General features: G+C 36.6%; 1 protein-coding gene across 4 annotated transcripts in view; it reads right to left on the minus strand.

The window, feature by feature from the left end:
- The window catches only part of pvalb7 (parvalbumin 7), a 71,347-nt gene that overhangs the window by 4,441 nt on the left and 41,869 nt on the right, over nucleotides 1–25,037 (minus strand). For 3 of the 4 annotated variants that reach the window (NM_205574.2, XM_087302512.1, XM_087302513.1), the window contains 2 exon segments: nucleotides 8,659–8,791; nucleotides 9,711–9,779. In NM_205574.2, the coding sequence (NP_991137.2) occupies nucleotides 8,659–8,791; nucleotides 9,711–9,771 (194 nt within the window). In that variant the 5' untranslated portion in view covers nucleotides 9,772–9,779. 4 annotated transcript variants of the gene reach the window in all.

The following is a 25,037-nucleotide window of genomic DNA, read 5'->3' on the forward strand; positions in this document are numbered from 1 at the left end:
CTGATTTAAATACGAGCTGAATTCTGATTGGCTGTCAAAGTTTGCATTGTTCTACTTGAAAAGATTAAGAATATAGTGGTTTTCATTTCTGCAACAGTCCACAGCGTGAACAGCCCCTGTTGCCAACTATTTTCACCAAAAAGGTGCTAAGCTCTGCCCAAAAAGTCGCTAGATTATGTCATACATCAATTGGCATATTACTGACGTCCTCACGTTCTACCATTTGTGTTTGTTTCACAGCCTATGGTCAATAAAGGGGTATTTATATTTGCACTACGCTTTATATAAGAATGTCAATTTAACTAAATGTATTGCTGTTTGAATACAGTATATCTGAATAGATGTGTTTTAAATTTACAGTAATCTCTCAGACGTAATGAACTCAGACAAGTTCTGAAAGTGTCATTAAAATATCTGTGATTGTGAGCAAGAAAAGAATAAAAGGTCAAATTAAATCGTTAAAATAAAGGAGAAGCAGATCGGTTTGACTGTACAAGGGAAATACCTTCACACTGCCTTTGCTAAATCATTTGTTGTCGGACTAAAAATGGCATGTGCACTGCACAGGTTGAGCCCTATGTGTGCACATGCCTGGTCGGTACCAGAGCTGATCTGCTCTCAGGCTGCAGGTGGGAGAGGCTACTGTACGAGGACTGGGCCGCCTGTCAGTGCTCTGAGGTGGGGGAGGGGCTGGCGTCATCACCCGCAGCTTGCTAAGAAGAGTAGGGCTGGTACAGTATGGACAAATGACAATCTTTAAAAATCTCATGTAACACAAAAGTCACTAGATTTGTTGCTAGTCGCTTTTCTGAAAATTTGTCCCTAGCGGTTCTGAAAAGTCGCCAAATGTAGCGACAAAATTGCTAAGTTGGCAACACTGAATAGCACTACCCAGCAAAAAAAAAAAAACATTTAAAAAACATTTCGCTAACATTCCTATTACGCAGTAAAAACTATTTCAGGATTTCTGCAGGTTTCACAAAGTTAAATTTAAGATTTTTGGTAATACTTTATAATAACTACAGTACACACTATGAACCATTTATTAAGTATTAGCATCTAGTGAATTCATTATCTGTTAAGCATTAACTATACATTAATAAACATCAGTAAGCAGTTTATAACTGCAGCTACAAATGCTCTATTCTTGACTTACAACCACATTTATATTGTGCTTAATAATTGTACTTTCATGAATTGTTAATTACTTATTGTATCAAATAAATATTATCATTACAAAATTTTCCAAGAAGAATATATAAACAATGCAGTTTTATAGCATTATTACAAACCACACAACTTTGAGGATAGTTTACGCAAAAAATTCATCATTTACTCATACTTCACTCGCTCAAAAAATATTGCTGCTTGTTTAAACATTTAAAATTAGTTAAAATTACAACTCTTGAGATTTACAACGTAATTGTTTTATGTTCAATCCACTTCAATTTAAAAACTTAATTGATTTGTGTTGGGACAACATGAATTAATTGTTTGTGTGAACTTTACAATTTTTTTTTACAGTGCTTGATCCAAGCTTGTTTGAGATTTTACTTCTGTTGAACACAAAAGAAGATATTTTGAATAATGTTGACAACCAGTAACTATTAACTTATATAGTATTTATTTTATACGTTCGTAAGTTTGGCCAGAGAGAAAAAATAGCTGTGCCCAACTGAGTCTGCTTTCTCTCAACGATTATTCCCTACACTTTTGTCAATTGGTGAAGTTTGTTTCACGCCACTGATTTGCCTGGGTTGGGACTTGTGGAGCTGCACATCGATGGATCTGCTCTTAAGTGGTTGGACATTTAGCAATGAAAATTGAACCACACTGAACTAAACTAAACTGAACTTCAACTTTGAAAACTGGACTGACACGGTTTCAATTTACTAGAACTTCTACAGTATGTTAAGCTGCTTTGACAGAATCTACATTTTAAAAGCGCTATAGAAAAAAAGATGAATTAAATTGAAGTCAATGGTTAGGGGTTTCAAAGATTCTTCAAAGGAGAACCACCTGAAGATGAGTAAACAATGAGTACATTTAAATTTTTGAGTGAACCTACCTTTAATACTACTGGCAGAATGTTTGTTTATAACTCTAGAAACAACTCTAGTTTGTGATAGTTTGTTTAATCGTTTATTTCGGCTCCTTGCAATATTCTAAATCTATATCTGGAGGTTAAGACCACTAACCCACTCTAAATTTCCCCCTGCACTGTTTAGTAATTTAAGCGCTTGCCTTAATGAGATATCCTTTTAAAATATCATAAGGGAGTTGCATTACAAAATAGGTCTGCACTGAAGTGCTCCCTGTGGAATTCTAGTCTTTCTCTCAATCTGGCAACCCGGCACTTCCCTGCTGTTGGCCAATGATGGACAGTCGTGTACTGATAATGAGTAATAGGGCGGCAAGGCTCCTGCCAGAAGAGATATATGGAGTAAATCAATGCAAACGGGAATCGTTCGCGGTCCCTCTGCGTCCTTGAGGCCAACAGGAGACAGTAATAAAGGCAGAACGAGACACCAGCTCTGAAGACCAGCCAAACGACACACGGATAAAATAAGTTTATGGCTCCTGCACAAATCAGAGGAAGCTGGCATGGTGTGAATAGTACTAAAATGATCCTTAATTAAAAAGTACAGTCACTGAGTGAAAAGTCTACTCAATTACAGGAAGTACCAGGCTGAAAATATACTGAAAATATAAGTTTTCGTTTAAAGGGAACCTATTATGCAAAAATCACTTTTATGAGAGGTTTTAAGCCCAGTTGTGTGGCAACAGTGTGAATTTATCCAGCCTTTAATGGTAAAAATTAATTAATTACATTTTTTTATAATCACACTTGATAAAAACAGTCTGCAGAAACACTTTGATTGACATTCTCTGTTTGTACGTGTCATCAGAGGGGGAAAGCTCTCTCCCTCATTAGCATAGAAAGCCCTGAGTGAGAAGCAGCTGTCCGCCATTAGAATTTTAACTTGCTGAAGCTAATGTCAGCAACCTAAAGGCTCCTACACACCGGGACGCTTTTCGTTTGCGTTTATCGTCAGCGTTTTACGAGATGCTTTTCAGTATTCAAACCTAAATGCTTTTCACTGGCGACAAGCTGAAGAGTAAGCAAAATCACTCTTTTGACGTTAGATGGCGCTACACAACTTTAAGCTTCTGACATCCACTTATAACACAGAAGAAGAGGAGGAGAGGAAGTTCACACGTTTATTGTTAAAGTTACTGGTGACTCGAACAAGCATGGATGGTTTAAGCAGCAGCTTCAGCTCTAGCGATGAAGAAATGATTATTCAGCAGTGCAATAAGCAGCTCCACGTTCAATCGCCTTTGGGCATCTTCTTCAATGTGCGCTCGCATTGACAGTTTAGCACTTGAGCGCCTCCAAGTCCTGTTTACTGTGACTTCAGCAGCTCCATGCACGTGAACAAAAGTGCCGATCTGATTGGTGGAGAAGATTTTCACGTGGCGTGTCAAAACAAAAAAACGAGCATGAGGCGTTTTTTTTTTTCAAAATGATGCTTTTGCGCCTGCCCTTTTGCGCGTTGGTGTGCACGATCACATTGACGCCTGTTTTTTTAGTCGTGATGGCGTTAAGCGTCGACGGAAAATGCGGTGAGCATTGGCCTTAAGAGTCACAAAACTGTTTAAACTGCTTATAAAAGTGATTTTGCTGTAATAGGTCCCCTTTAAATTGTACTAGAGTATTAAAAAAGTAAAGATTTCCAAGTAAAAATAAACGCAGAGGACGACATTAGCCAAGGGGGGTTAGAGTGGTTTAAAAGTCCCACCCCCCACAGACAAAAGTCCAGAGTTTGTTCCATACATGGGCTCATTTGTCCTATTTTGAATGTTATGCCATCATAAATAGTGAAAATAATTAATTGAAAAAGGCTTTAAGACCAAGCGGAATCCTCTGTTGGCTGTCGCTTTGGTATAACTCCAGTTTAGGCTAATGCAAACAATACAAAATAATTTTTAAGTCCAACATCCAGCTGTGCAAGAAAACATAAAATCTAACGTAAGTGAAGTCATCCTTGGCTACTGTGGTGTTGTTAAATAGACAAAACATTTTACAAGTAACTTTGGCTGCATTTACACTGCAGATCTTGATGATCAATTCCGATTTTGTGACTATATCTGTTTTTTTTTTTTTGCTGAACTACAACATCTTTTAAAATTGACTCGTATCCAATTGTCAGCCTTTACACAACATTGCAAAGATGCAATGACCAGGGGAAAAAAAGATTTTTAACAATCGCTATGATCGTGCCTGTATTTAATGTGTTTACATGGTTTAATTTTAATTTTTTTATTTTTGACACGTTGCTTTACTATAGGTTATGACAAAAAAAGTTTTAATTTCACCATCTTCTTTTTATCTAGGACTGTTTAAACCAGTAGGCATCTTAATGTAATGTCCTTGGCGTGATTTATGCACGTGAGGTATGGCACAGTTTTATATTAGTTTACATAGGTTACGTGGCGGATGTTACTCTCTCTCTCTCTCTTGTTAACATGCTCAAATAATTGTGCTATATGACAATATAAAAGTGTATTTAGTCCTCATGTATGAGATTGAGGGCCCTACCATACACCGGGCACAATGTGGCGCAAGCAATTGTTGTTTGCTAGATTCAGTTTGGCGCAAGAGTCGTTTTGACGTTTTGCGCCACGCTGTTTAAATAGCAAATGCATTTGCGCTCATTTGTGTGCCCATAGGAGTTCTGGTCTAAAAAGAAAGGCGTGTGGAGGTGCATTGCTGGAGCGTTGCTATTTTGAGAAACTATAAAGTCCAGCGCAGAGCGCGATAGTTGTGCGCCTCGCTTACACACTGCTTAAAACTCACAAGATGTAGAGCAATACGCAAATATCTTTACAAATTAAAAAGAATTAAAATATTAAGGATATATATATATATATATATATATATATATATATATATATATATATATATATATATAGGATATAATAAGGTGATATACGATATAAATATAAAGGATTAAAATATTACAAAACATTATTTTCTAGCCTAAATAAATATAAAAACCATACATTCATGCCTTCTTCATCTCGGGAGGTTTTTTTTAGTTCATTCATAACAATTTGCTTTTGTATAATGTTATTATTATTAGCAGCATTATTTATTATATCCATATTTATATTTGTTTTATTAAAAACGAGCTTAGATTTGCCCACCTGTCAGGTTTTAGACTATATGGGGCACTGCATGTGTTTTAGGATATAACTCAGTTTTTTGACCACACTTCGTTATTATTCATTTCACTGGAATCGTTATTATTGTTCATTTATTTGTTTGCTGGAAATTAGAACTGAATTTAGAAATAGTTTTCAAACAAATCTTTGCGCTTAACAAACAAAATTAATTATTTATAGGCTAATTGATGTCTGTGTACAAGGTTTCACTCCCTCATTCTCGCGCTGCAGATGCTCTGTTTAACTGTTTTCTTGCTAGTGTAGCGTTCAGTTTTTCCACTTACAAAGTCCGTCATGTAAATAGCAAATGCGCTATGGCGCGATTCAACTGACTCTTAAAAGGAATGGGAGATGAGACTCTGATTGGTTTATTCTCAAAACACACCTATAACTCATTAAGAGAATAAGCTCAACCCTTTTAGACCATGCGCCACAGCGCTTTGCACTTTGCGCATTGGATCGTCAAAATAGAGCCCTTAATGTTTGCTGACTCTGCTGATGTCTAAAATTCTGAAATGCGTCAGACTTGTCATCATTCACTATGATTTTAAATTATGAGCAACTCGCATTGACAGGTGAAAATCCAATCTACCTGCTCATACTGCAGACATGAGGGCACAGATCCGATATATATATATATATATATATATATATATGATTAATTCCCACGTATGAACAAGGTCTGATTCTGATATTCAGAGTACATCGGAATCCATGTAATTTTTTTTCTGCTTATATGTACATGGGCCATATCTGGTCTGTGCCACATGAGAGAAAAAAAATTGAGTCACTAAAACCATGCAGTGTAAATAAGGCCTTTTATTCCAAATCTTGGACCTTATTCTTAAAAACAAAAAAGGACCAATAAAAAGTTTTAAAGCACCAAAATCAGCCCATATCTGAACAACAATTTTGCTGTTGTTGTTATCCATGAATTTTTAAAATTGACAAGGGAGGCTAAAAAAATATATATATTATCTATTATTAGTTTGATGTTTCAATTTTTTTATCATTCGAATGGCCAAATTCTGACTGAACTGTGGCAAGTTTGTTATTTGCATAATAAATGACAATAGGCCTCAGACTTCGTCAGACAGGACAGATTTATTTATTTTTTCTTTTCTAATGATATTATGATGTAATAAATTAGTATTTTAAAAATAAGTCTTTTCATGTTTCTTTATTTTATATCTTTAGGAAATACTTTAGGTACATCAAAAAGTGGGGTTTTGATGACCATCCGACAAGCTAATTCAGCTAAAAATAGGGCTTAAAATGTCACTAAATGCAGTATTTAACTTTTAGAGAAAAAAGAACCACCCCTTTCACCAGGCTGGCTACAGGCCAGTAAATCCTACTCTAATGTGAAGTTAAGAAAAACAAAAAAAACAGAAAGTATTTCGTCAGACAGACACAATAAGTTTGGATAAAGGCATACACTAAAATACATTTTAATAAGGTCAAAAACATCTATCAATAGCAGACAACAATTAAAACAAGACAAACATAAATTCTGATATTCTGATGATATATCACTTTAATTTGAAGCTTTTAGATTTTGTAGCTAATTTGTATGATTTTTACAATCTCATTAAAAATTTTTATGATTTTCTCATCTATTTAGTTTAGGGATGCAGTTTGGGGTCAACACACTGTATAAAAAAAACTCCATTTAAAAACTAAACTTCTGTACAAATGAAATCCTATGAATTAGCCTATTTTCTGACAGTAGCCTACATAAAATAGTTATGTTTCCTCATGAGATTGGGCTGGATTTTCAGTTTTTTAAAAGCTGTATACTTTATAATAGTCAATATACACTACCTGACAAAAGTCTTGTTGCCTATCCAAATTTTAGGAACAACAAAGAATAACTTGAATTAGTTGATCTTTTGGTATCAGAAGTGGCTTATATGAAAAGCCTCTAGATTACGCTTATTTTACCGAAATAACATACCTTGGTTTTTAATTATTTAAAAAGGATTGTAAGGACTGACTTTGCTTGTCTTGTCACTTAATAGAAAATTTGGTCCCACTTTATATTAAGTGGCCTTAACTAATTGTACTTACACAGGAGTTAATAGTTTGTTACAATGTACTTATTGTGTAAATACATGTATCTACTGTGAACATGATTGATTAAATACATGTATGTAATTACATCTGTAATAAACTTTTGTAATTACATTTGTAAATACACTGTTGACCATCCCTTACACCTTAACCCACCCTTAAACCTACCCATACCACCAAACCTGTCCATAACCCAACCTCTATCTTAACTCAAAAGCACCACAAGTGTTCTCAAAAACATTATAAACACAGTAAGTACATTGTATTTATTTTTTGATGTAAATACATAGTAGTTAAGGACACTTAATATAAAGTGGGACCGAAAATTTTGCTTGTCTTGTCACTTAATAGAAAATCAGCCAAAGGGAAGGCAAATTCAGCAAGATTACGCTCCTCATACTTTAGCCTCAAAATCAAAGTTCCTGAAAGTAAAGAAAGACAAGGTGCTCCAGAATTAGCCCAGTCACCAGACATGAACATTATTGAGCATGTCTGTAGTTAGATGAAGGAGGAGGTATTGAAGATGAATCCAAATAATCTTGATAAAATCTGGAAGTCCTGCAAGAATGCTTTCTTTACCATTCCAGATGACTTTATTTAGTTTAGTTTAGTTATTTGAGTCATTTCAGTCCTCTAAGCTCGTGGGAGTCATACACAATATTCACTTTTTTTCACTGCACATGACTTTGTATTCTATACTGTACATTATTCCTGTTAAGTGACAAGACTTTTGACAAAGTCAGACCTTACTGTCATAGTTAAATATTTAAAAATCAAGGCAAGATCAAATTTTATTTTGGTAAAATAAGTGTAATCTAGAGGCCTTTGCCTTTTATATAAGGCACTTCTGATAACAAATGATCAACTAGAAGTCAAGTTATTAGTTGTTGTTCCTAAAACTTGGATAGGCGACAAGTAGTGTACAAATTGTAAATCCAGAGAGAATTTGTAACAATGAAAGCAATGCTGTGAAAACACACACACAAACACACACACACACACACAAACACACACACACACACACACACACACACACACACACACACACACACACACACACACACACACACACACACACACTGGTTCTTAAATGTTAAGCACACATTGGATTGTCTATTTATGATGTGCGTAAGATGTAACAAAATCAAATGCAAAAATGCTATTTTTAAACAAAAATAAACACTTATTAGTTGAAATCAAATTTAAAGGAGTAAAAATTTGTCAAATTTTCAGAAATGTTTGAATTGTAACTAAATAAAATCTTAATTTATTCCTCAAGTACTGCAATCAAATCAAATTATTTAAAAAAATCTAAATAAAAAATATGAAATAATATAAAGAAGCAACGTCTCTCACTTAAGCTCTTCCTCCTCGATGAAGCCGCTGGCGTCCACATCCAGAGCTTTGAAGACCAACTTCACGTTGTCAGCAGACAGAGCCTTCAGTCCCACCACATCGAAGAACTTCTTGTGGTCGAAACTGTCAGCAGCTGTTTAATAGAAACACACTTCAGCTGATAGCATTAGCTAAAGAGCACGGTTTACCACAGAAAACCACCAGTTCCACTCAGTTTCTTAACCAATATGTCTTAATCCATATAAGGAAAACAATAATTAATCTCTTTAAAATGTTGCGTATAGTTAGATTTGAAGTTAGGTCCATTATATATTAACATACAATTTTATTTTAATAAAGCAAAATTAAACTAAAGTTAAGTTTTTTTATAAGCTAATTTCGAGAGGATCACATGCTTATGATCGCTTGCGGCTGGACCCGCATTATTCCATTTATGATTCACCAATCAGACAATTCCTGAGCCACTATAAATACTCTAAGTTCTATATAACAACCATCTTCATTTTGAACGAACCCTTTCCACCCCTACTCCTCCTTTCCTAGATGAATGGGACGGTGGCTCAGTGGTAAGCACTGTTGCTTCACAGCAAGAATGTCACTGGTTCTAATTCTTACCAAGCCAGCCAAAATTTCTGTGCATAGTTAACACATTCTCCCCTTGCTCTTGTGGGTTTCCCCCGGGTTCCCTGGTTTCCTCCCACCGTCCAAAATCATGCAACTTTAGTTAACTGACTCATCCAAATCGCCACCATAGACATGCTCCTAGTAAGTAGTTATCTCTTAAGAGCAATCACTATCTGTTCATTAGTTACTACAGCAGGGGAGTTCTCGAGATCTACTTAGCTCAAACTCCCCTCTCGCCTTGCAAACGGGAGGGAACCCTGGGCTCCTGGGCCCTGGCCTCTCTCCCGGGACAGCATGCCAAACAAGCTTTATAATCAATCATCAGCAAAGTGTGAATTCCCCCCATTTTTAGCTCAGGTTAACTATTGTAAGTGTATTTTAATCTCCATATTTGCATTACCAATTTCTGTATGTTTTACTAAACTCACCTTTGAATTGATCAAGGGCTTTCTTGATATCGTCATCTTTCAAAAGGTTTTTCATGGCCATCTTGACAGCTTGAAGATTAAAAAAGAAAAAGAGAGCAAGAGATGATATATTAGGTGCTAATAACTGATATAAACGTAATGCGCCAAATATGTGTTTGTGAATCAACACTACAAAATTTCCCAAAAGGCTTTGAGCAGCACAGGACCCAGTCTGAAGACATAAAAAGGTATTTAGTCTTTTTTCTGTTTGTAGTAAAATGCTAGAAAAAAATCCAATCTAATTCATTGCATTATGAGTTTCAATACATGCATGTCAAAAACAGCACACAATGCACTTGTAGTGCAATTGTAGTCTTAAATATAACAAAGGAAGTAGGTTGTGTTTATTTTTATAACCAGGGATTGTACACTCATGTCTCTAATCCTGTGCTAATTTTATTGTGTTGTCTATGTGTTTATCTATTTAGTTTAGTCACGTCTTTTGCCACTAAAATGACTAGCCTTGCCTTTATCAAGAGTTGTTTGCATAGCAATGTGCTAAAAACTGAAATGTTATTAAAATTTAAGAATAATAAGACAACAATGTTATTTTATACCTGTTCACATGGCTTTGCATAAATTACAAAATTCTGTGTTTTGCATGCCAGGGCAGTAATGGGCGATGATATTTTTATAGTTATGCAGTTCATCATTGTTTTGGGTACCAGGTACTCGCTCATGACCATAGACTGAATACATAATAGACATGTACTCTTTGTTTTCAAAAAGTGACATTTGTATTGTTTACACAAAAATGACGTAGGTATCATTTTTCAAAACCACACGCTTCAAACATGTTTAAAAAATATGCTTTTTCAATTCCCCCACGCCCCCATAAATGTGCTTAAATAAACCATCAAAATGCATTAAAATAAATTGGTGTTGCTCGAGAAAATCTTACATGTGGATTACATTTTGCTACAAAGCTTTAGATTTACTCAATATGTAAGTCTCCAAAACCTGAACTATGGTTTATCACAAATACGTAGATGAACAAAACTGTTCTTGTCGTGATTTCAAGTTTCATGTTTAGCAATTTTGATACTTTTAAAACTTAAATTGAAATCGCAAACTGCTTTTTCCAGTAGTATCTACAAGGGGCGCTAAAGTGGCGTAATTCACCTTGGCGTTCACTTCAAAGTTTAATTAATTGAATCATACCAGTCAACCCTCCCATTTTTCCCGGGATTATCCTGTATTTTACAATTCAATCCTGATTTGATCTTGTAAAGGTATTTACCGGTATTTTCAATCTTTCTATGAAGGGTGGCAATAAACATAAAAACAAAACTGCCAATATGCTAACCATACCACCGAACCACCAGGGGGTGCCCCTTGCTTTTAAATGTGATTCTGTTCTGTTCTTTCATTTTATTTAGACATGAAAACAACGGCAGGATTCCCGTCCTTTCAATTACAGGCGCCATCACCACTCCTATGCAATCCTCAAAACAGTTTGTTCATGTATCGGTGTGTTAATGTAGTAAGAAATAGATTTCAAACAGATTCTGTACTCGTGATTTGAAAAAAAAAATGTGGACACTCTGGGTTGGGATATCCCTTATTTTTATATTCTCATGTTGCATTTGTGCTATTTTAGAACAGTCTGATAATCCCAAATTGGGTTGATGAATTGAAATGGCAAATAACCTACTGTAGATACTGTAAATCTAAATACTGTAAGAGGGTTCGAACTCAATATATCAAACCTGATAAAGTATCAGCAAAATGATTAATATAACTCATAGGGTTGTGACGGTATGAATTTTTTACGGTATGATAATCGTCTAAAACAATACCACGGTTTGACGGTTTCGCGGTATACGGTATGTTACAAATGTTACAAAATAATAGAACAGTGAAGCAAATTAGATTTTTTCCAAATAATTTATTTTCAGTTACTATAAACAACACCACTTACAATGAACAAATAAAAAAATAAGAAAATAATAAATAATGTGTCAAAGTCCAAATAAAGTCCAAATAAACATGGTGCAAATCCTCAGTAAAAAATAGATATAAATATTTATTATACTATAAATAGTTACATAACGAAACTAGATTCAATATGGAACATCCTTAGGTTTTATGTGCCAGCATGGATATGGTTGTCTGGATATGGATTTGGATATGGTTGTCTGCAATGTCTTTTGAAAACAGCAAGAGCAGCAGTTCGTCTTTGCTGTGTCACTGTTTTGTCATGTTTCTGTGCTGCTGTGCATGCAAAAGTACTTAGTATGAGAATTATTTCATGCAAAACTTTTTTTTGCGTTTTATTTAGCCGCGCATAAATGTATGCCTATCTCTCATTCCGTGTTGTTCAAAAAGCTCATTGTTGGTCCACAAACAAAAGCGAAACCTATGCTTATTGGTTGTGATATAGCGAGTTTGAACCAATCTGGGCATGGAGGAGGGACAATGCATCAATGTATCATGTCTGGTTTGTCCGGAGACACAGTGACGAACGTTTCTTTGTCAAATCAGCGTTGTCGAATTTTGATGATGTAACCGCACTGATTCCGGAGCCTCTGAAAGTCTGCGAATGTTATGTGATACAGCACTGGAAAGCTGAGATTCTCTTATTTATGCCAATCTTTGAATTGTATGAATCGGATCAGCGGATCAAAAGTTACTAAACATTTAAGAGCAATACTTTTTTTTAGCCGTGGGCGGCTGTCTCGGTCTTTAAGGGTTAAAACCGTTGATTTGCAATTGTTCATGGTATGATAATCGTGCACGTTCAAATCGTGGTAGACCGTCATACCGGTATATTGTTACAACCCTAATAACTCATTACCACAAATGTTGCCAAGAAACTGATTCTCAAGTGCCAGTTTTTACTCAATTGGCAAATGGCAGTTACTATCCAAAGGTACTGATGTTGAACGAAATCCTCCTCTTGCTGTATCAGCTTACTATAAGATCCATTAGTGTCCAAGCTCAGGCAACTGCTGCAAGGAACACAAACCAACAATGAGATCTGCTGCCAAGAGAACAGATTCGATTGCTCTCATCTCAGCCTCTTCTGATTGCAAGAGTTCCTGTCGCCCGTAAATAACTTTACAGCATTCGTATGCTGCAAAGGTGGCATGCGCACAGGCATGACAGCTGTGTATGTGTTTGTATGTTTGTCTATTTAAGTTGAGGTATGTTTCATCCAAGTGTGTTGGGATGGGCTGAAAGGCCTTCAGATAAGAATGTGTTTGCCCCCTTGAGAAACTCTATCCTTCTGTAGTTCGGATACTATATATGTGCGTGAGGGAGTGAGATCACAGATTATAAAGTGAAGTGACATTTGAGGTCTCCCTTGTAATGCTAAGACAGACATCTGGCTGATTTACCTCACTTCACATATCAGGGACCAGCATTTAAAACCAGATGTTAAACTTTTCAAGTCAATAGAAAAAAGAGTAAATCCTGCTGAAATCACAAGAAATTACTTATTGCTATAGAAATTTGTTAGCTCGCTAATGCTAGCACAACAAACGTGGAGAATTCAAATGTTAAAATATATGTCATGACAGATGAGAAGGTGTTTCTTCCACTTACAGCAGGTGTTCACAGGCACCATGCAACTATTTACACAGCTGCTGCAATAGCTTCGCCAAAGAAAACTACTTGGACAAATATATATAAACCAATCAATCAATGTTTTCATGCATGCTAACAGTTAAGTTTAAGGATTTCTGACAAACAATTTCAATGTATACTACAAAAGTGCTGAGGCTTGATTTAGGGTTACACCAAAGAAACCTTCTGGAGAATTCTAAGAAGCTGTTTAAGGAACCTGCAAAACCCACAGTGTCCTTCTGGGGAATCTTAAGGCACCTTTGTGTAAAGGTTAATTCCTTGAGGAACATAAAAAACCTTATAAATTCCTTCTGGAAGTCCTCAAGACAGCTTTAAATGTTGGTAAGTTATTTTAGGAACCTAAAAAGCCCCACAATTTTCTTCTGAAAATCACTGTTGTTCTGTATGATGGTTCTTTGAGGAATTTAAACAATTACAATTTACTTCAAGAAGTTCCAACGACATTTAACTGAGATATACAATGAAGTTCCTGAAGAAGAAAACTAGGATATTTGAGTCACTTTCAAAAGGTGTCCAGAGGTTTTCCAGAGTCTTTAGCTACTGTGTAGATCTGGGGAAGTCCTTAAGTTACCTCAAATATCTTCTACTGTTTAGATGTTGCTTTTGGTTACATCTTAACCCATGCATAGTACCCCATTAGAAAATAAAGGCTTTTGCTGAAGTAAACAGACTAATCATCTCCTGTGATTAGAGCTTTAAAAATGATTTTAAAAATCTTAAAACAAATGGTTTGCCAAGATACCAGCCTGCAATCAAATTTCAGAAAACGCAGTATAATCTCAAGTATTTTTCACTGGAATCTTCCAAAGTGAATTTCATTCATGAAGCAAATTCTTTGAGAAAACTGATTCAGACCCCGAGATTTTGTCCTCACCTGTGTGAAGGGAAAGCTGGCGGGAGGAGAGACTTGGAGAGAGAGAGAACCAGAGGTGAGAGATGGGGATCTACTCGGCGTCTTATATACTCTGGCTTACTCTATGTCTATTTCAGGATAGACTGGGTCATAACGCAACACGCAAGAGAATGAAGGATTGTGTGTGTGTGTGTGTGTGAGACAGAGAGAGATCACTTTCTTGGTGGCACTAACAAATCTAATGCTACTATTAATATTCAGGTCCCATTTGAGTTGTTGTGTCCTCTCTGTAATCCGTCTACTTCTCTCGCTTTGGCTTCTAAAGCATCGTTCCAAAGCCTAATCAACTCCCTTGCTCTCTTTATGCTGACTGGAATGGGAAATGGTGACTCATTTGAAACACCCCTACCAGGCAACTCCACATGATACAGGAGACTCAAGAGTTGATTCCAGTAAAACAATTTTTCCCATTTACAGGATTTTAGTAAAGACTTCTTTACTAACAGTGAAGAACTTACTAACAGTTTAGATTGTTTGGCTGGCGGCGTGCAGGAATTACATTTATTACTGAGCCAATCTTACATGCTATTTCAGAGCGATTATTCAGAGTAGCATGGTAATCAGTATAGGAAGGCTGTCATTGTTCAAAAATGAACCAATGTAAATATAAAAGCATCTTCAGCTCAGTAAAGCAGGCTAGGCGGAATAGCGCTATTTACTGATGTTTTGTTGTTAAATTAAATAAAAATCTACATTATCGATGCTGTCAAAGGTCCTTCATAAACTGAAAATAGTCACATCAATCTTTCGCCAGGAGATTTCAGTGGCTGAACAACACGTCTGTGCATATAACTCATTCGTAACGCAACACAATCTAACATAAACTTAGTCTGACTAAAATAGTTTTAAAACAGAATATCACCTGTCAAACAGTAACACTTTAGCTATGGTGTCATCCTTCCTCCAGTGCAAAATTAACTCCAATATTGATTCAGGACTTTCAAAAGTTTCAATTAAGCATTTGATTTCACCACGTCTGTGATTGTCTCGAGAACGCACGGCGCTCATGCAGGCTGGCACGCGCGAACGGTGGATCTGCGTGAACAGATGCGCAGAAGTCAGAATCTACACTGGCTAACAGACAGTTTCAGCAATTTATCAGAATTATGGGAGATGTCGGCCCGACAATATTTAATTGGAAGAATTTTTTTTAGTTTTATGCCTTACCCAGAATATAAAAATAAATACAAACACATTTAGATCATTTACTGTAATCAGTAATATTGGACTTTAGAGAGACTTTCACCTACTGCACCTTTAATGCAAAAAAAACAATAAATAAAAAAAATAAATTATATATATATATATATATATATATATATATATATATTTTTTTTTTTTTTTTTCCTCAAATCTTCAAAAGAAACCTCGAGGACTTCACATCAGGTAGCTCTTTTGGATTTCTAAAGATGTTGCAAGTGTAAATTTCCCCTGCTCAGTCAGACTCGGCTCTAAATTGTTCATCTTCGGATGTGGAGTCGGGAACAAAGTTACAAAAAAAGTTGTGAACTCTGCCAGCCGAAATGACGCAAACCTCTGCCAAGATCGCAATGATGTTACATTTACAGCGCACACTCAATCGAACTAGCAGACAGGTCGAGGATAAACCAGGCTTAACAGACTGATGCAGAATGATGGCAAATGGCACAAATTTAATTGTTTGCCAATTGTTCTTTGCAGTGTAGAATTAGAATACCTCTCAAATTAGAATTGCATTTATGGTATCCAAATGTTCATAAGATCAGAAAAAAAAAAATAAATTAAACGTTCTTACATTTGGGTGAATTTAGTTTACTAGCGTGTCATGAAGTGACTGTCAATTGTATTATTTTCAGTAGGCATCTTGCGACTTTCTGAGTCTAATTGAACATGCCTTGAAAAATATCACCAGGCACTTGCCGCCGCCATTTAAATCCTGGTGTTGAAATATCCTTGTCCGAGATTTACGGTGATTGAGCCATGCGCCCCCATCCAAAAAGTCCTGGGATGGGTTTCACTCGTACTTAACGCATACTTAAGACAGCTGACGAAAGACAGGGAGAACCTCCTTACACATGTTTACACACAACACCAGTGCATGGTGCGTATACTTAGCCCTGTGTGATCCCCCGTAATGTGACACTGTATTAATCAGAGCATCTATATCAAACCAGCTGGGTTTCAGATGTCCCTCGTCCTATTAATCTCATTCTATAGCTATTCTAGCAGTCCTCCTTCCACTTCTTGGTCTTGTTACAAATAAATCACCAGTCACACAAAGCTTTCCAAGATTCCTTAGTATGTACTTGTGTTGTAACCAATCTATATGTCTCTGTCACTCTTTCTTTTTCATAGCGGGACTAAATTTATTGGCCAAGGTTGAAGGCCGAGTCCGTTTTCACAGTGTGTGGCAGTGTCACAGGTCTCTGGATATATGGTGTGATAATAGGAGCCTCTGTGTTGGCGTTATATATACGAGCAGGTGTTCTTGAGTTTACTTTTTTATTATTGGATATATTTTATGTATTGTGACTTTTGTTAGTCACAGTGTAGCCTGTCACATCGAGATAAATGTGAATGACTGTATGTGCTTGTCAACTCTCAGCAGTTTCTCTTTGGCACCCTGGAAAGTGGCACTCAATCCTGTCAGCTCAACTAACTGATGTGAAATGCTTACTGCACAAGCACCCACACACACATATGCTAACAGCACATTGATTTTCACTCTTCTCCAGTGCAGTCTGTATTTATATGTTTTTGCAATTATATGTACTTATATATAGTTAACTTTATTAGGTGCAGCTTGCTAGTACTGGGTTGGACCATCTTCTGCCTTCAGAAATGACTTACTGTAAATCTTTGTGGCATTGACTCAACAAAAATATGCAAAAGAAACTTATTTCAGCTGTTTTCCTGCTGGAAGTAGCTCATAAAATGTGTACACTGTGGTCTGAAAGCAATGGACAAGGTCAGCTAAAATAGGCTGTGTCATAACTGATGATCAGTTTGTACTAAATGGCCAAAAATTTACCAAGAAAATCTCCCCCACAACCTGGCAACTTTTTTTCTGATCATCTTCTACAGCAGTGGTCCTCAAACCCTGGGCTGCGGACCGGTACCGGTTCGTAGATCAATTGGGGTGGGCCATACAAGAAATCATTCATTATTTACATTTTATTTATTATCTGAGTCTGAACAATCTTTTATTTTGAAAAATTTACATTTTTCCACAAAAAAATATTTTTTTTTTAAATATTTTGACAAATCTTAATTTTTCAAAATAAAATCTTTCTGAAAAATATTCATATTCTCTCAGTTACATCTTAGTCACTTGAGTGCCTAAATTTAACCCACAAACTAGCAAAATTAGCAAGAAACCAGCATGGAAAGTTTCTTTGTGAAGGGGAAAAGGCCCAGTGAAGGACCCACAAACTACCAAGGAATGCATCTTCAACCCATTTGTCAACAAATCAGGTGAATTCAGCTTGTCTGTGCATAAAGAAGATCAATGGCTGGGATTGAAAATATTGGCGGCCGTTCACATATTGCATCTTTTTCATGCACAATTTTGTTATTTCCAATGGAGGCGCAGGCTTTGTGCACTCCAAATATGCATGCAAGTGGTGCGACTCACCGTCCAGTTACACTCAGTTAAAAATGTTTTCAGAATGCTGTGAGCATACGGTGAGTCACGTCAAGAATTGACCGATCAGCTTATTTTGTATGGAATATACACATTTTCTCTATGAATAAAACTTGTATCAATGTTGCAGTAATGTTTTGCCAGCTTGTCATCATCCGAGAAAATGTTTGATGGTCACCTAGCAATCTAGCCTCTCAGAAATAAAGGTGTCACTGGTGTGGTACCTTCTCAAAAGATACAAACTTGTATCTTAAAGGTCCATATTAATACCTCAATTGTACATATTAGTACCTAAAAAGTACAAAAGTGTTCCTCTTAAAATGTTTAGGTACTAATATAACTTTTGAGGTACTAATATGGACTTTTTAGGTACAAATGTGTACCTTTTGAAAAGTTACAGAAACCCCCGTTACAGCTCGCATACCTTTATTTCTGAGAGTGTACGCACACCACACAAAGCCCCGGTAAACTTGTGAAGCGTTGACAGGTCTGCGGTGACAAAAAGGTTGGAGACAACTGTTCTACAAAATTTACACTGGTTTCTTCAGCTGTAATTGATCTGCTTCAAAGTTAGTGTGTTATACACAACAATTGGTTGTACCTATGGTTATTCGAGTTACTGTTGTCTTTCTATCAGCTTGACCACTGTGAACATTCTTTCCCTGACATCAACAAGGCATTTTCAACCTCAGATCTGCAGCTTCTTTAGACCATTTTTTGGAAACCTTTAAGTCATACTGTGTGACAATCCCCAATATATCAGCAGTTTCTGAAATACTCAGACCAGCCCATCTTGCACCAACAACCATTCTAACTTGAAAGTCAGTTAAATCACCTTTTTTCCCATTAAGATGATTAGTTTGAATCTTCTTGTCCAAGTCTGCATACCTATATGCACCTAGTTGCTGCTGTGTAGCCTAATGTAATGGACTGACAGTACTGTGTACTTTCTTTAATAAGTGAAAAGTGTCTGTGCGATCACTTTGACATTCTTTTTTTATTGTTAAAGAAATTGATACTCTTATATATGTTCTGATGTTCTAAATAGGACTAACCAAGTGGAGCCCTGACGAGTCAAAAATCTGTCTTCTTCTCAGGGTTTCCCTTTTAACACAGCACTTCCCATCTGTCAGAAATCGAAGTATTGTACTGTAGCTTGATCCTGCCCACATGACTAATCCAGTGTCTCTCTCTCTCTCTCTCTGACAGCCACGCACACTCTCTGTCTGTACTGTTTGACCCTCTGTTCTCTCACCATGCAAGGGTGTTTCACTATTTCTAACAGCCCTATTATATTACCCTGCCTCAGCAATACTCACACACAGGGTTGGCTGTGGAAGAGAAAAACGAAGACTGAAGGAAAGACAGAGAGACAGGAATAGAAAGAAAATGGATCCACAAATGGACTGTCCTTCTGCTAATAAATAAGGAGTGATGAGAGGAGTGAGAAGCCAGGTTGGTTGGAGAAGGGCTATTGGTCAGGGGCTACTTAAAGTGGTTTGTTCAGTTTTGCATTTCACTGTAGCACATTTCCATTATTTTCTATTTATTGAGTGTAATCCTTTTTGTTGAGCTACTACTAGGATTTGTTTCAGGGTGTTCCTGGAGATCAACCCTCCTGCAGACTTTATCTCCAACTCTGAACAAGCACAACTGAAACAACTAAGAAGGATCTGAAGGAGCACTTTGTAATTAAAGACAGGCATGTTTGATCAAGGTTGAAGCTGAACTTTGCAGGAAGGTAGATCTCCAGGAACAGACTTGAGCAACCCTGGTCTAAAGAAATAAATGGTGGGTACAATAACAAGAACCCTAAGTGCAAACCCTCCTAGCATCAGTCACTAATGTACCTCTTAAATCTAGGTTAGTGATGCTTACCCGCACAGATTTTACTAGCTTTCCTCCATTGCACTTACACTTCAGACCTAGACTTCATACCTGTTTGGGTCACAGTACCAATGTGACCCCTCTAGTTCTACTTAAACCACTCTAAATTCCAACTGGCATAGGAAGAATGGATGATAATAAGAACATGCAGTTTTTAGGATCAGTCTTTAGTGTGCCTATTGAGGCCAGCGTAGTGAGGTTTACCAGCAGTTTTTACTAGCTGGTCTCCAAAACATCTTACCCATCTGCGTCATAGCACCATTGGTTCTACTCGGACCCCTTCAAACAGGATTTAAGCTGACATGTAAAGTGGGGACTCTATCCAGTACACTAAAAACTTCATGGGTTTCCCAACACTGATTGTAGCTTGAAGCTTATCTCTGTTACTCTCCCATCCGGGTCACGGCACCAATGTACCCTCATTTATTCTGCTCAGACCACTCCAAAGAGGATTTAAAATGGCATGGGAGGCAAGGATGGCAATAAGAATGCTGAAGACTTGATCATAAAGCATCTAGCATCAATCTCAGAGTGTCTGTTGAAGTCAGGAGAGCGGGTTTTACTTGCTGGCCTTAAACTCCTGCTTGCTGGCTTCCAGTACACAAACTTATAGGATGGATACGTTAGACTGTTCTGCACACATTTCATGCATGACACAGCTTTCTAAAAGCATGTCAAGACCTTGTATTTTTTTGTAATTTTTGTTCTTTTGAATTGTGTCTCACGTTTGACTAAAAACATTTTTTGTGTAAATGTTCCCTTACACCTCAGTTACAAACACATGAGCAACAAGAAGTTAAACCACCCGATTTTCTTCTTATTACTGATGTGTATCTCTTCATTCTGTATTATCTTGATTAAAATTAGCTCAACAATGTTGCTATTTTCTGAGTTCTGGTTTCAACTAAGGGGCCTTTCCGATCCCACCCCCTTTCTCTCTCCAACGTTGCTTTTTGTCATCATACTTTCCTGTCGAAATTAAACCTATTTTTAATTGACATAAGCTGAACAGGCATGAATAATAATAGACACAATTGGTTGATCTGTGGAACGCTCTTGATGGATCACCCGTCATTCATTCAATCATTTTCCTTCGGCTTATTCCCTGTATTCATCAAGAGTCGTCAAGCGGAATGAACCGCCAACTTATCCAGCATATGTTTTACCAGCGGATGCCTTTCCAGTTGCAACTCAGGATTGGGAAACCTCCATACACACTCATCCACACACATACTGTACACTACAGCCAATTTAGTTTATTTAATTCACCTTCGTATAGCACATGTCTTTGGATTGTGGGGGAAACAGGAGCACCTGAATGAAACCCACGTGAACACGAGGAAAACATGCAAACTACACACAGAAATGCCAGCTGACCCAGCCATGACTTGAACCAGCGACCTTCTTGATGTGAGGTGACAGTACTATCGACCCTGGGTCAGCATTATTTATGCAAATTTTTTTACTAACATTTGCAAACAAAAGGATGTAAAACACGATTTGATTTTATCCAATTTATTATTGGCCCCTTTATTGACTTTAAACAGAAACAGCAACGCGTTGCGGCATGACATCACTTTGTTGCAGAGATGCTATTGGTTAAATGCCGGCAAAGAAAAACACAGAAGCAGCTTGAACTGGAAAGTGCGAGTATGTCTCGGGTCGAAATTGTCAATCAATTAAAAAAACTATATATATTTACAGCCTTGCTGAATACACATCAAGGTTATCATAGTTAACAAAAACTAACGAAAAAACGAAAACTAAAATGTTAAATAATTGTCGTTAACTGAAATAAAAATAAAAACGAGTTTTTTCAAAAACTAGAACTGAAACTCTATTGTGTACAAACAAAACTAACTGAAACTAACTAAAATTATTGCAAAAACCTCCTTCGTTTTCGTATTTGTAAATGTATTTAATGCATAATCTTACTGTAAGCCTTTTAGAAGTAAATATAATCTGCGCTGCAGGTGTTTGTGTTTGACCCCTTCGCACCTCTGTGTCTCCTGCTGCCATTGGCCAGATCGAGCCGGTTCTCCTCTAGTCATCCTCTCTGTTGCTCCCGCGACAAAAACTAGTGTACATGACAGCAGCACGGTGACAGCATTAAATACAGAGACTTAAAACTTTTAGTTTAACACATTTGTGCCCAATAATGGGTTTTATTTCTGTATCGTGATCGCGAACAAATCTTTTTAACCGGATCTTTTTAGTGAACCGGTTGAACTAGTTCACCAAATCGAACTGAATCGTTTGAAACCATCATTTGATTAGCGACTCCAGTAAGCACTTATCCACCAACTACTTACTTTATAAGAAGCCAATCCACTTGTTAAGTGTGACATAACGCGAAGCGGCTTCCTGATCCAAGCGCTCTATTCAACTGAATAGGGAGACTAATGAAATGGTAATAATAAACTTTTACAAAGCGATTTAATGCTTTTGAAAATCACGATCGCAGTATATATGACCATGCCTAATATCCGATGGTCAGAAAGTGATAAATTTTTTTATAAATTGTTAAATTTTTGGTATTTGTTATGCAGCAAGCCCAGAGATGGTTGTGTACACTATGATTTTATATAAAATTAGCTTTAATGTGTGATAGGAATAAAACGTGATCATAAATGAATGATTTCTCCACTCAAATGAATGGCGGCTTGGACCCGGAAACAGTATTACATACGTCACAAACACGTCACCACTTAACAAGCAGATACCCCCCTCTGACTCTAAATAATCCAATATATACTCTCATTCAGTTATTAGAACAGTAACGTCACGTTGAGAAGCGGTGAACCGATAATACTGCGCATGCGTGATTCAGTGAACCAAACACAAACAGTACAGCGTGCTGTGTGACTGAACTGAACTTGTGACAACAGCAGCACGGGTAAACCGAGGGCTTAAATGAAAGGATATGGTGAAAAACTTTAGTTGATTTCATTACAGACAATGGTAATGGAATTTAAATAAGTGAATCATGATTCAGTTGGGTTTACAGTTAGTAAAACTTTACTGTAAGACATTTTTCAGATCATGGTGTTTTAACTGACTGAAATTACTTTTGCTGACTACATGTTGAGTCCTAACATCAGCGTTAGAAATCTGAATTTCCCATCACCAGGCCCGGATTAATAATTCAGAGGCCCCTGGGCACAATGTCTTGTAGGCCCCCTATAGCAACACCCCATAGTTGAATTTAAAATAATATTAATATAATTTTTGTTAAATAAAATTTATCTATAATGTATTGCCCACATTTTAAATAAATGATATACACTACATATATTTCTAGTCTACAAAGATTTAACTTATTTTTAAAGCAGTTAAAACATACTTTGAAAAAAAAAATATGACTAGGGGAATTTAATGGATTTTAATATACTTGTTCAAGTTCACTGGAGCAGTACTAAAAATTTATATTTAAAGGTATTTTTAACGTATAACTACAAACTTATGATCCACATGATTTGGATAACACCTCTCAAATCCAGTTCTAGGAATCGGATAATACACACATAATACACACACTTATTATATATGATGATAGTGTTTATGTGTTCTCTGAAAACATGTTTCAAAAAATGTATGACTGAGTTTTTACTAAACAATATTTATTCAGTTGATTTTGAATCTTGCACCAAACAAATATCCACATTTGGAAAAAAAACTAAAACTAATACTGAAACTAATAAAAACTAAACTAAAACTAAGACATTTTTTAAATATAGAAACTAATAAAAACTAGGATATCTGCCTCTAAAACTATTTAAACTAACTGAATTTAAAGACAAAAGGTCAAAACGAAATTGAAACTAAAACTAATGAAATATCCAAAATTATTAAAACCTTAATACACATTTATACTAACATGCAATGCATACATAAGGCATTCTGACCATATTTCAAGCACCTCATGAAGTGAACAATTGTCTTCTGACCCACCTCTTAATACAAGCACATAATGCTGTCTGTGAAACAATCCTTGGACTCAAAGAAGACGTCAGTTAAATCTTTACACTCTCATCACATTTTGTGAGAACATATGTGTGAGCAGTAAACCCAGGCATGTGTGTAACCTGTAGGTTTAGTTGTCAGAGTGTGGCAACAAATGGCCTTGAATTGAGATCATGACACAGTCGCTATTTCTCGCTGAAGTAGCAATGTGAAACCTCACATACACAATCCCTGGAACTGAAAGGAAAAAACAAAACATCACAGCTGCCACGACCTTGAACTTAATGTTGTGCCTATGTGTACGTATATGTTTGCAATGCTGTAAGGTTCACCCTCTTGGATTAAAACTGCCAGGACATTGTTGACATTCCCAGGCTTAAGGGACTTTAGAAGTACATTTACAGAATACTAGGTGTGGTGATAGTAATATGTACAGATCAGCAAATATAGAGTTTAATACACAATCCAGTAACAAGGCTCAAAGCTGTGTTATATTCATATACATTTTTATGTTTTATTTGTCTGCTATATGCCAGAGAACATGTTAAGTATTTTATATTAGGATTTGTAAATTGTCTGTTCTGTTTGCTGCCACCTGGTGGCCAATTATTATCATTATTCCTTCCCAAACTTTTGGCTGATATTTTTGTAGACGACATTTAAGCCAAAAAATTATACTTCTCCTGCATATATGTTTATTCATTCTTTTTCTTTTCGGCTTATTCCCTTTATTTAACAGGGGTCGCCAGAGCCGAATGAACCGCCAACTTATTCAGCATATGTTTTACACAAGGGATGCTCTTCCAGCTGCAACCCACCACTGTGAAACATCCATACACCCTCATTCACAAACATACACTACAGACAATTTAGCTTACACAATTCACCTATAGTGCATGTCTTTGGACCTGTATGGTAAACTGGAGCACCAGGAGGAAACCAGCACAGGGAGAACATCCAAACTCCACACAGAAACGCCAACTGACCCAGCCGAGGCTCGAACCAGTGACCTTCTTTTTGTGAGGCGACAGCACTACCTATTGTGCCACTGCGTCGCCGCATACTAATAAATAAGTTAAAAATTAAAAATAAATAAATAGTGAGACTGATTTTTGAAAGAGGGAAAAAAGAGGAAATATAGGTTGAATCCAATAAGATTGCATATAGCTAGGACAGTTTCTTAAAAAATGCTCTGTGCTATAAGATAAAATGGATCAGATGCTATTCTGTATTAGCAGATCTGAATTAGGGTTGGGCGATGTGGCCCAATTTGGCACAATGGCACCCCAGAAAATGTTCTAAGGGGTGGCCA

This window comes from Danio rerio, chromosome 22, assembly GCF_052040795.2.
Source record: "Danio rerio strain M-AB ecotype USA chromosome 22, GRCz13ab, whole genome shotgun sequence".
NCBI classification, from domain to species: Eukaryota; Metazoa; Chordata; class Actinopteri; order Cypriniformes; family Danionidae; genus Danio; species Danio rerio.